This window comes from Vulpes lagopus, chromosome 8 (assembly GCF_018345385.1).
Source record: "Vulpes lagopus strain Blue_001 chromosome 8, ASM1834538v1, whole genome shotgun sequence".
Classification (NCBI taxonomy): Eukaryota; Metazoa; Chordata; class Mammalia; order Carnivora; family Canidae; genus Vulpes; species Vulpes lagopus.
In genome coordinates, this window is record NC_054831.1 from 98138103 (window position 1) to 98151732 (window position 13630).

The 13630-nt window shown below is 33.6% G+C and overlaps 1 protein-coding gene across 4 annotated transcripts in view; it reads left to right on the plus strand.

Moving 5' to 3' along the window:
* Positions 1 to 13630, plus strand: part of KIF2A (kinesin family member 2A) — a 76914-nt gene that overhangs the window by 56007 nt on the left and 7277 nt on the right. For 2 of the 4 annotated variants that reach the window (XM_041766199.1, XM_041766200.1), the window contains exons 14-20: positions 183 to 387; positions 1135 to 1245; positions 2669 to 2736; positions 6138 to 6251; positions 7145 to 7295; positions 10575 to 10676; positions 13105 to 13240. In XM_041766199.1, the coding sequence (XP_041622133.1) occupies positions 183 to 387; positions 1135 to 1245; positions 2669 to 2736; positions 6138 to 6251; positions 7145 to 7295; positions 10575 to 10676; positions 13105 to 13240 (887 nt within the window). The remainder of the gene's footprint in view (positions 1 to 182; positions 388 to 1134; positions 1246 to 2668; positions 2737 to 6137; positions 6252 to 7144; positions 7296 to 10574; positions 10677 to 13104; positions 13241 to 13630) is intronic. The other 2 variants (XM_041766201.1, XM_041766202.1) reach the window with 1 other exon arrangement.

Here is a 13630-nt window from a genome sequence, read left to right on the forward strand (position 1 = left end):
CTGTGTTGAAGTGTTGTAAGTCAGATTGTCCCTTTTGTATTTAAAAGATGAGAGCTGGATGGTTTTTTTCAGGTTCTTTCATGAACTACTGTGGTTTAAAACATAAAAACTGAAAAAAAAAATAAAACATAAAAACTGAAGTTTTTTTATTTTAATCTAAAATATCTTTAATCATGTTGTAGAACATCCGGTCAAACATCTGCAAATGCACATTCATCTCGGAGCCATGCAGTGTTTCAGATTATTCTTAGAAGGAAAGGAAAACTACATGGCAAATTTTCTCTCATTGATTTGGCTGGAAATGAACGAGGAGCCGATACTTCCAGTGCAGACAGGCAAACCAGGCTTGAAGGTGCTGAAATTAATAAAAGCCTTTTAGCACTCAAGGTAAATGACATGTATTTAATTATGAAAAGTCTTTTGCTTTTTGACTTTAATTTTGTTTAGAGTAGCTACAAAGTGATAGTACCTGTAACACCTAGTAAGTAAGAGATGTTATCAAAATTTGTTTGTTTATAGTTGTAGGTTTATATTGTACCAGAGATTTTCTTTACACATAATCATTTTTTTAGAGTGAATAAGGGATCTGTTAGTTGGCAGACAAATTATAATCCTACTTAAGGAGATTGCACAGGGCTTTAATCAGCCATATTATTTTTGAGGAAGGAAGGAACCATAAAGCTTAGCCAAAAAATACTGTCCCATAGAAATGCAGAATGGCTTTCAGAAATATAGAGGGGCAGTTTTATATCCCTTCATTGACTTGAAAAAAAAAAAAGGATTGTCAGGACACAAGAAAATATTGTTTTTTCTTTTGTGATGCGATGCTTAAAGTTAGATTTTTACCCTTCTACATTTTACTTCTGAATACTAGAGTATTTAGTTAGAGTCTCCTGAAGAATTTTTTGGAATAATAAATACTTTGTTTTTGTTCTTGTTATTAGTTTCATTTTCTTGAGTTAGGATTTATGAGACCATTTCCATCTTTACTATGCTCTAAACCTGTCATTAGGATTACCAGAGCTGATCAGATCTTAAATGTTAGGGTTATGGTAAAAGGCCTTTCAAGTATATTAATTAAGATTACTCTTTATTAGTAGCCTAATCTGTGAAACTTACTTTCTTAATTTTCAGGAGTGCATCAGAGCCTTAGGTAGAAATAAACCTCATACTCCTTTCAGAGCAAGTAAACTCACTCAGGTGTTAAGAGATTCATTCATAGGTGAAAATTCTCGTACCTGCATGGTAAGTTTGTGTTTGTTTGTTTTGTTTTAAGCCTGATAATGAATTAACTTAAAATATATGTGGAAAGATTCTAATGTACATTAACAACAATCATTTAAATCCTTCTATTGTGAGAGATACAGTGATACTTAAGATGTGGTTCCTACCAATCTGATAGGATTATATTGCAGTTATAATGCATTCTACTAATTCCAACATCTGAGTCTACTTGAGGTTGGTCTTCATTGATTTTTATTTTCCTTGAATATGGTTCACACTTTTCTGGTTCCTAGTATATCTGGTAATACTGGTTTATGATTTTCATTATGAATAAATAGATCCTCTGGATTCTCTTATGTTCTAAAGATTATTGATTTTTTGTTGTTTTAGCAAGAAGTGAACTTATTTCAAACTTTGGTCTCCCATGCTTTGGGCAGTAACTGAAATTGGAAAAACTATCCAGTTCTTAAGAGTTAGTTATATTGCTTAGCGTAAGCCTTGTGTATGCTTGGTTCAAGAGTCAGCTAGAGGTTGGGCAGTTTATATGTAGAGTTTTTGGTTGTCAAGATTACTTCCCTCCGTGATTATCTCTCTCTTCTGGGAGACCTCACTTTTTAGCTGCTTTAATTCTACTTTTCAGATTTTGTCCTTTAAACAGTGAAATTCCAGTTTTCTTTTTTTTTTTTTTTTTTTGTAAGGATTTTATTTATTTATTTGTGAGAGAGAGGAAGAGAGAGAGAGAGAAAGCAAGCAGGGGAGAGAGGCAGAGAGAAAGAGGGAAAAGCCGACTCCCCACTGAGCTGGGAGCCCAATGTAGAACTTGATCCCAGGACCCTGGGATCATGACCTGAGCCAAAGGCAGGCATTAACCAACTGAGCCATCCAGGTGCCCTGTGAAATTCGTTTTCTAGTGAAGTTTTAGTTGCCCTGTGTGACAGCAGCAGGGCTTGCCCTTAGGCAAAGAAGGAAAGAAAGAAAGAGAGAGAGAGAGAGAGAGAGAGAGAGAGAGAGAGAGAGAAGAAAGAAAGAAAGAAAGAAAGAAAGAAAGAAAGAAAGAGAAAGAAAGAAAGAAAAGAAAAGAAAAGAAAAAAGAAAAGAAAAGAAAGAAAGATGGAGAAGACAAAATGGGAGCACTCAGTGCTATTCCCTTCTAGGTTTTGACCTCCATTTTCTGATTTAAATCTTTTTCTGCTGTTTTCAGACAGTTGCTTATATTTCATGTGGTTTATGATTATTATCTGATTTTTGGTATGGTATAGCAAATTTTCTTGGAATTTGGATATCATAAATAAATTATTTTATTTATTTTTTATAATTTTTTTAAATAACCATTTTAAGATTAGATCTTAATGAGCCATATGTTGGTATATATATGTGTCCGTATTTTTATATATGTGTCCGTCATTTATAACATTTTCTTTACCTTTGTGTTTTTCTCCTTTAGATTGCCACAATCTCTCCAGGAATGGCATCCTGTGAAAATACTCTTAATACATTAAGATATGCAAATAGGTATGTGAAGTAGTTATTCAGTTTGAAATTTGAGGGGAGTAGAACAGTATTAAGATTGACTTAATATCTAATAGAATAAATTTATTATGTTTTTCTTTCAATTTTTAAAAATTTTTTGCATGTTATTCATTAAGATGGTATGTAGAGTCATTTGATCAAGTTCTAAAAATAAATAGAAATATGTAATTTGGAAAGAGATTTAGGCCGTTAGTAGAATTGGCCTTTCTATCCTAGAACCTGATTACATTTTTATGTTTTACCAAGATATAGTTCATATTTTTTTTTTTTAAAGGTAGTTCATATTTTTTTACTGCATTCGAATCATGCACATTTTTCCTATTAAGAATCTGAGTGAATTAGAGGGGACCTGTCTATATTTCTTTTTTTTTTTTTTTTAATTTTTTTTTTTAGCATTATCTTTTATTGTTTTTTATGATAGTCATACAGAGAGAGAGAGAGAGGCAGAGACACAGGCAGAGGGAGAAGCAGGCTCCATGCACCGGGAGCCTGACGTGGGATTCGATCCCGGGTCTCCAGGACCGCGCCCTGGGCCCAAGGCAGGCGCCCAACCGCTGCGCCACCCAGGGATCCCCTATATTTCTTATGTAGTCTTATCTGTATGTTAAAAATTATTTCTGGTAATATTAAGTGTTGTATTTGGGGAATCTAGAGTTTGAATAAGTAATGGTAGCACATTTCTCTGGCATTCTTTGAGTTATATTTTATTATTCATATACTGGTGTTACAAACTTTAATGGATAATGGTGTTATTACAAATGAAAGGACAGGGATCCCTGGGTGGCGCAGCGGTTTAGCGCCTGCCTTTGGCCCGGGGCGCGATCCTGGAGACCCGGGATCAAATCCCACGTCGGGCTCCCGGTGCATGGAGCCTGCTTCTCCCTCTGCCTATGTCTCTGCCTCTCTCTCTCTCTCACTGTGTGCCTATCATAAATAAATAAAATAAAATAAATTTAAAAAAAAAACAAAAAACAAATGAAAGGACAAAAAGTGTTATATACTTAAAATAATCATTCCTTATATTCATGAAATGCCCTTGGAATTTTGGAGTATGATGGACATATTTATATTTGTTCCATAAATTATTCCTATTGCTCTTGTTTTTAAAAAACTTGACTATATATTTGAAATTTCTATTATCACATATTGCATTTGTGATTTTAATATTTAGAGGTCAAATTCCTCTTTGTATTCCATTTTTACTGTGGACATTCTCTTAATTTTGCTAAATACGAATATTTGTCCTATATTTTAATTACTATGGAAATTTTATTTTTATCTTTTTTTAAAAACAGGGAATACACATGAATACAGAGAAGTACCAAAAACTTAATTGAATCATCTAATAAGTATTTATACAGTGAAAATTCCTTTTGTCAGATGGGGAATAGAACATTTCTACCTCTCTCGAAAGTTCCCTATATGTTCCCTCCTGATTATAAATCCTGAATAACATGTCCAAATTCATTAATCTCTCCTCCAAGATAGACATTACCTTGACTTCTGTGGCATAATTTTTTTGGTTTTTCTCTTCATCTCTTTTTAGAGATAGTTTTACTACCTATGACTTATATCTCTGAACAACATTAGGTGGCTGTGTTTGAACTTTACATAAATGGTCATGCCCTTTATTCTTTTGTGATTTGATTTGTTTCGACTGGATAGGGTTTTTTTTTAATGAGAGTAAAAACTATTGGAAAGTATAAGCCTTTTGACATTTTGTAAAAAGATACTAAAATAACTTCTTTAAAACTATAATGGAACTTTATTTCTAAATGTAGTCTCTTTAAACTTTGAATTAAGGGCTCTGAGCTGCAAACATTTATGGTACTTTTAACTCATTTTTATAATGAACACTTTTGGTATGTGGTGTTTTTGTCATTAATTTAAAATGCTTCTTATTTCAAATTGTTCACGGGAGAGATGAGCAACAGCTTAGTATAGCAGAAGATTGCCATGTTATAGAATTAAAAGAAACATAGCCCCTCCTTGTCTTCAGACTTCTGACTGCAAAGGAATCTCCCTAATGTGAAAATGCTGTCTCTGGCCATTCCTGTAGTTCATTTAGGTCCAAGTAAATGTTTTAATGTATTATCATGTATTGTAATTCATCTGCAACATGACTAACCATCTGGGACAAATAATTCTGTCTTTTCTTTCCAAATCTCTAGGAATAAAGATTTTCAACCTCCCTTGATAACTCATTTGAGAATATAATTCCCGCATATAGTATTTACTGTTTGAGTTGGACAAGAGTGCTTGGAATAGAGAAAATATTAGCCTATTAGGGGCTACTAGGGTATCTAAATTAGGAGATTCTGAAAGAATTCTAAATGGAGCTGGGAGTAAAAAGAATGATGTCACTGTTAGAAATTTAGATTATGTCAGTCTCTGTATGGTAAATAAGCTTTCCAAAGTGACTATGAACAATGAAGGGCAGCTGAATATAGTATTGAACCTGTGATAACAGACATTACCAACAGATCAAAGAAAGATTGTAAGTAGAAGAAATATATTAGTTTGATCTATATGTAATTATTAGTTTGATCTGTATAACTATTTATGACCCAACAAAACAGTAATTTCATTTAGATCAAATCTAAAAGAAGTAACGAGAAAAACAGATGGTCCGTATATTGGATATTTAAGTAACAATGTTTGTACTCAAAGCTAGGTGTATCTCACTTATGCATGCCACATTCTCATTGAATGACCTTGGGTAAGATGCATTATTGCTCTGAACCCATTTCTTATCTGCAAAATGGCAAAAATAATATCATGAGAAAATATAACTCTTTAGAGACGTTAACAAAAGCAATTTAAAATCCATTGCTAAATAAATTTTTCTTAACCAGGGTTCTTCATCTGAACCAAACATAAAATTATTTGAGTGATTGATTTCTCATTTTATATCGAGGATGAAACTATTCTAGATGCATAGGAAAGAAGTTAATTCATTTCAAACAGCGGATGCCATTAGGACTTAATACTCCTGTTCTCTTTTAAAAGACTGCAAGAGTATTGAGGGCTCATTAATGTTAACAAAATATTTGTAATACTGACTACACAAGGAGATTTGATTAATAATCATGTAGTTCAAGAAGAAGCATTTCAATTATAGGTAGTCGTCTAGTTAAACTTCCAGAGAGGATGAGAAAAGGGGAAAGCACACCAGAAAGGAAGGACTGTGGAGTAAGGAGTCAAAGAGGACAGAGAAATTAAAAGTTGATTATTATTAAAATAGTCTAAATACAGTAAGTCACAACAATGTTGATACCTTTTTCTGAACAAATTAAACTGAATATGAAATAAAAACTTGAAATATGCATTACTGTCTTTACAAGAGCATTTTCTTTTAATTTGTTGCTGTTTTGGTGCTGCAGAGTAAAGGAGTTTGGAATTAGTCCATCAGACATTCCCTTCTCACAGGGTAGTGGCAGTCGCCCTGATCTCTCTCCTTCTTATGAATATGACGACTTTTCTCCTTCGATTACCAGGTCTATTTCCTTATATGCATAAGATGTTTATTTTCATAGTTTCTTTTGAGTTGTGTTACATATAAATATTTCATTTATACTTTTGTGCTTAATAGCCTTTTTATTTTTCATTTTCATTTCATTTGGCAGGTGATGATTGTACTGCATGATCATTTGTGTGTACTTTATTGATTTATTTGCTTTAACATGTTGATTTAGAATTCAGGCTTCCTTTTTCCCCTCATTTTTAAGGATGATGTCATCTTTGCATATTTATGGTTGAAAAGTAAACTATCTTGTTTAAAATGAGAAGTTTACTGTTACTCTGTATGTTCTTATAAATTTCCTTGTCTGCAAGGAAATAACAAGAATCTTCTTGATTTACAATGTGTACCCTCCCACTTTGGAAATTGAAGTAAAATAAACATTTTTTAAAGAATAGAACTTTATAACTTACAATCTTTATATATTAGAAATATGATTTCACAGGTAGCTATTTTAATAGACATTATAACAACTAAATATCTACAAAGTGTATTAAAAGTTCTGTGATTTTGGCAACAATCGATTTATTGATCTAAGTGCAGTTGTTCGCATTCTTCTGTTTATATGATTTAATTGCAAAAACCATTACTTTTTGCTTTGAAATACTGAATTTACATACTTTGCTAATTGTCATTTATTATGGAACAATAATTATATTTGAAATAATTGTAAAGTTACCTCAATAAATTCTGAAAGTTAATCACCAAATCTCCCTTGAGTATTTATGCAGATTTCAGGTGAACTTGATCTGGAAAGCTGACATCATCAATTTTAATATGTCAGTTGAATTGCCTTTTTATTGAATAGGGTGGTAGTTTTTTGTTCCTTTGTGTCCTTGTTAATTTTAGGTGTCTCTCATGTATTTATAGGGTGAAAGAATTGACTGTGGATCCAAATGCTGCTGGTGATGTCCGTCCAATTATGCACCATCCACCAAATCAGATTGATGACTTAGAGGCACAGTGGGGTGTGGGGAGTTCCCCTCAGAGAGATGATCTAAAACTTCTTTGTGAACAAAATGTGAGTGACTATATAATTACAGTTATTTGATTATAGTACATTTCATACATCACCGAACTTAATAGTTGAAAACTACTATATAAATTAGAAAATTAATTAATTAATTAATTAATTGATTAATTAGAGGTCAGTAGACTGCAGCCTATGGGCCAGCCATCTGTTTTTACACATAAAGTTTTACTGAATTATGTCCATGCTTATACATTTACGAATTGGCTAGCTGCTTTCTTGCACAAAAGCATTGGCAAAAACTATATGGCTCACCAGCCTGAAATAGATACTGTTTGCCTTTTAAAAAATTTACTGATCCTATTTTCTAGATTTTCTATAAGTATTAAAATTGGGGGGTTTCAAAAGTAATATAGGGAAAAAAACAAGTTTAGGAATTATGCATATAATATGCATATAGCTTAAAAACAAAATTAACTGTGGGCACATGCATATATATTAAAAGGATGCACGAACTATGTCAAACATGGCAAAATGCTAATAACATTTGTTAAATATAGTTGAATTCTATGTGTTTAAATGGCTAGTGGCATTTTGTAATTTAACAATTTAATTCGCAATTACTCAAAAAAGATTAATGTACCCATTGTATAAGGACAGCAAGGTCTAAAGAAGTAACCAAAAAAGCACCAACAATACACGTTTTCACATAATTACTTTAACATATTGAGGAAATTTGTTTCTGTATGTCAGATGTAAAAGTATATATAACTTCATTTTTTAAAATATCTATGTAGTTTTCTCATTTTCTTCTCAGTAAGAATCGCATAGTAGTACTTTCTCATGATAAAAGATGGCATTTGTTAGTTGCTGACTACATAATTTATATTTGCTAAGCATTTTACTTATTACCTAATGTAATCCTTACAACTCTGTGTGGTAGATACCATAATTATTTCTGCTTTTTAACTGATTTTCTAAAAGGTGAGGTAACTTGAGGCTCCTGGTTAAAAGTAAGAGTTCTAAAAAAAAATAAAATAAAATAAAAAAAAAAGTAAGAGTTCTAAGCTTTGAACCATGGAAATGAAAAACTGAAAATGAGATCCTGCCCTAGTCTATCTCTCCTGTCTCCAAAAGTTTGAAGGACAGTATAACAGTTTTTTGGTTTTTTTAAAAATATTTTCTATATTTATTCATGAGTGAGACACAGGCACAGACACAGGCAGAGGGAGAAGCAGGCTCCATTCAGGGAGCCCGACGTGGGACTCGATCCTGGGTCTCCAGGATCACACCCTGGGCCTAAGGCGGGCGCCAAACCGCTGAGCCACCCGGGCTGCCCTAGCAGCTTTTTATATTCTTGAAACAGACCATGCAGTGTACCTAGATATGGTGTCTCTTAAGAATGTGGAAAACAAAAACAGGATAGCCCCCCTCAATAGTAGGTCTTTTCTTTTTTATCCTTCTGTTGTTGGGTTGGGTCTTGGTAGGACTTTAATTTAAAGAAGTTGGCTAGGACCGATCCAGAGGCTTAAAGCATAACATGATAAGTTCTTGTAGTCTCCATATTTGAGAGTGAGTGAGTTTCTTTGAATTTTTCCATTCCCAGGGAACTATCTTGAGGTGGTTCAGCATTAGCATCTAGTTAAGTTTACTGGTACATGTGTATATATTCTTATTATATTAAGTCTTAACAAGGTGAATTAAAATGGGATAGTATCAAAGACATGTCCTACAGATAAAACCAACAGAAGTACACAAAGTAAAAGGTAATAAAGAGCATTAGAATTCCAGAGATAGTTGTATAGACAAAAAAGTATTCTAGGTAGACTGCATAGAAGTGATAGGAACTTGCATAATATCTTAAAGCAAAAAGGGATACCTGGGTGGCGCAGTGGTTTAGCGCCTGCCTTTGACCCAGGGCGCGATCCTGGAGACCTGGGATCGAATCCCACGTCGGGCTCCCGGTACATGGAGCCTGCTTCTCCCTCTGCCTGTGTCTCTGCCTCTCTCTCTCTCTCTCTCTGTGACTATCATTAAAAAATAAAGAAAGAAAGAAAAAATATCTTAAAGCAAAGGAAAGAGGATATTCTGGGCTTGACAGGGAGGTGGGCAACCAAATGAGTAAAGTTGGTTGAGTGTGTTTATCTGAGGGTGGGAAAGAGAGAGAAAGAGAAATACCTGCCTGCATGTCTTTTTTTTTTTTTTTTTTTTTTATTTAATTATGATAGTCACACAGAGAGAGAGAGAGAGAGAGAGGCATAGACACAGGCAGAGGGAGAAGCAGGCTCCATGCACCGGGAGCCCGACGTGGGATTCGATCCCAGATCTCCAGGATCGTGCCCTGGGCCAAAGGCAGACGCCAAACCGCTGGACCACCCAGGGATCCCCACCTGCATGTCTTAATATGAAAACAGATACTTGTTTCACAAAGAGAAGAGAAAAAGTTCTTTGGCCAACTTGATTATTATTTATTATTTTAAACTTTTAGGGTTGGTAGTATACTGATTGAAATCAAATGTCTACTTAGACTATTTAACCAAAATATGTATATATATTTAGACTTGTGTATTTTGTTTGAAGCACTGCTTTTTTTGCTCATATTTTATAAAACAATTTTAAATAAACCTCATCACTAAAGCCACATTTTGAAGAGATATAAATCATCAGATATTGCAGTTGGGAAAGAAGCTCAAAAAACAAAGCAAGGCTAGAAAAATTTTCACTTGATGTAAGACTAAGAATATATTTTATTTATGTATGTGGGTTTTTTGTTGATGAGGTGAAGTTGTCAATTGTCAATTAAGATTTCTGTAAAAACTGGCAAGCATATTGTATGGTGTAATTCGGAAATTAATATTTAGTAAGAGTTGAGACCTTCAGAATACTAATTTGATAGGGTCACATTATCTTGAAATCTTTTTTCTGGTGAAAAAGATATTTAAGACGTACGTATGACTTAAATTGTTAGTGAAAATTAAATACAGAGGAAATACTTTAGCATATTTACAGCCTAATAATAAATGTATTCTTGAAAAATTGCATTATTCCAAAAGAGATTGGTTTTTTAGGGTTATTCTGCAGTGAAGCCTGGGCTAAGTGAAAACTACCCATTATGATAGGCTTAAATTTGGGGTGTCTTATTGAGTGCTACATCAAATATTTTTGACCCATAAAAAGAAGTTATGGTTTTGCCTTTTATATTTTAGTAGTCTTTATCTTTCAAGCTTCCTCAGTTTCTAAATGACATTTTTTATAAATGACCTAGAAAAACTACTTTATGTAATATTTAAAATGTAAACCTTATGTCCTAATTTCTGTGTTCATCTTAAGGAAGAAGAAGTTTCTCCCCAGTTGTTTACTTTCCACGAAGCGGTCTCACAAATGGTAGAAATGGAAGAACAAGTTGTAGAAGACCACAGGGCAGTGTTCCAGGTAAAGTAACACAGGACCTTTCATCAGAGTGTTTCTTTAGGGAAATTAAGAACTTTCATAATACTTTGAGTATTATGCTAATCTAAAAAAAATACTTGTGCGTATGGGTATTTGTAGGGTATATGGGATATTTTGAGAAGAATGAATGATGGTTACAAACAGTGGTTTTTTTGCACTATGGTGAAAAGATCTAGTTTATTTACTACTGTTCTGCTTGTTTTGCTTTTGTTAGTTGTCCATTTTTAGAGAAGGATTGAACTTCTGCCCTTTACCACCCCTTTGTGTTAGGCCAGTTTTATTTGACAGCAGTAAGAAAAATTTCTAAGCATTACCAGAACAGTTAAGGAGGTAGCTTTCTTTGCAGAGGAGGAAGATTGCTTCAGGAGAGGGACAGTTACTAACAGTGGCAGATGAGTTGGGAGTGTTAAATCCCTGCCTATCAGAGTAACTTCTGACATATTCATCCCATTGTACATTCAGCCTATTAAAAGCACAGTATGATTTACTGTATGATCTCCTTCTCCCCTGCTCCCTTTACTAACAAGACGATATCCTGGAGGGTGATACCTTTGAAGTGAAGGTAGACATCATTATGGAGACTATAAATGCATTTTTTTTTCTTTTTTTTTTTTAATTTTTATTTATTTATGATAGTCATCACAGAGAGATAGAGAGAGAGGCAGAGACACAGGCAGAGGGAGAAGCAGGCTCCATGCACCGGGAGCCCGACGTGGGATTCGATCCCGGATCTCCAGGATCGCGCCCTGGGCCAAAGGCAGGCGCCAAACCGCTGCGCCACCCAGGGATCCCTATAAATGCATTCTAAGAAAAAAGTGAATAGCTCAGTCTTTCTATTGACCTGTGTTATTTCTCTGATGTTGAAGAAATATTTATTTGTAAACAAATATTAACATGACTCCAGTGTAGGATATTTAAGCACCTTGATAAAAGGCTCAAAAAAAAAAAACTTTATTTTATAAATTGAAAAAAGAATGTACACTCATTCTATTACAGCTACAGTTTAGTCAAACCTTTATTATTAGAATCTATTTAGAGGCGAAGTGTTTAGATTAAATCAAGAGGGGACACTTGTAATTTAAGAAAATAATCTGTGTCCTTTTGGAGCAAGGTGTCTGCCATATAAAGACCATCATTTCCCACTCTACCATTTTATGATGAAGGCTAAAAGGTCTTTGTATTTTGGCAGAACTGGGTATTTTTCAGTTTCAATTCAGTATTCTTTTTACAGTTCTGTTTGTTGTTCCTTTATACTATGATCTGCCATTTCTCAAAATGGGGTTTTATTTTTTTATTTTTATTTTTTTTGGGGGGGGTTTGTTTTAAAAGATTAAGTGGATAGCAAAAAGAAAGGAAAAATATGATGATGTGTATATTTGTTTTAATTATTACGTATATAGTTTTCTAATAGATTTCTGTAACTAAGTTAGCTAATTCAGCCTGATAATACATAGTCTACTTATGATTAGCTGTTAAATTGCATTGAAAGCTAGAAAGTTGCCCATGTTAATATCCAAAACTTCTTTAATTCCGAATGATCTGAACATGTTAGTGATCCATGTGATCCAGGACATTGCTGAAAAATGAAACTTATAAATTCCACATTATCTAAAAATCACTTAAGAATGGTTTCCTTTAAAGCAAGGATGCCTGGATGGCTCAGTGTTGAGCATCTACCTTTGGCTTAGGACATGATCCCAGAGTTCCGGGATTGAGTCCCACATCGGACTCCTGTATGGAGCCTGCTTTTCCTTCCTCTGCCTATGTCTCTGCCTCTCTCTCTGTGTATCTCTCATGAATAAATAAATAAAATCTTTTAAAAAAAATAAAGCATTTATGAATAGTAAGTAGCTACTATTTAGTGGTTTGTTGACTCTTCTAAAATTGGCTGTCCATCGGTCCCTATAGTTACAATAATTTTGAAGAGCTGGTGTTTAGAATTTAGAATTAACTCTTGGGCCACCCACTGTGAGGCCCCAAATGGATTTGTAAATTCTAGATGATATGCAAGTTCTAGGCTACCATAGCTTATTAGATTGTTCAGTATCTTTATTATATCATTCTTCCCCAGTTTTAGAGGTAGCCACTATACTAAAGTTTTGAGAATTAACATGCTCACTTATTGATACTTAATGTGTTTGATTCATTCCCTTCCCCAAACCCTTACCCAGGGTACAGTAAAAGTAGAAAAATGAAGTTACCTTGCTTGGCTTATTGTATTTCTGTTTGTGTTAGAATTTAAGGAGATATTTCTTAATTTTGCCCTGTAAATAAAGATGTTATATACTTAGTAATATTTTAGAGAATACCATCTTAAGTATGTTTGATTATATTTAACATACTTGAAATTTGTAAATTGGTTTCTTTCTTCAGAGAAGCTTATTTGATTGTTGAATTTTTGTCCTTTTAGGAATCTATTCGATGGTTAGAAGATGAAAAGGCTCTCCTAGAGATGACTGAAGAAGTAGACTATGATGTAGATTCATATGCCACCCAACTTGAAGCTATTCTTGAGCAAAAAATAGACATTTTAACTGAGCTGCGGGGTAATTCCTTTTTCATATTAGTGTTTGAAATCTTCTTGATCTTTGATTGTAATTGGTGGGAGGATTTCATATTGTAGGAGGACATCCAAAATAAAAATTATGGGTACCATTTAATGTATTTCCAAAGGTATAAAGACAGACTAGTCATTCTGTTTTTTTGTAAAAAAGAAACCTGGAGCATCCTTTCAGGTGCTCTTTAGTTTTTTCTCTTTTAGGCATTTGAAAAGATAAAAGCATTTTGTAATTAAATAGGGAAAATGTATTTTAGCAAATTTGTAAATTTTATATACCCATTCAGATTTTTGTTTGATCAGTGCTTTTCAGAATTATTTGCTTAGATTAGGTCTATTCAGAACCATCCCTTCTATAGCCTCCTGTCTGCATCTCTTT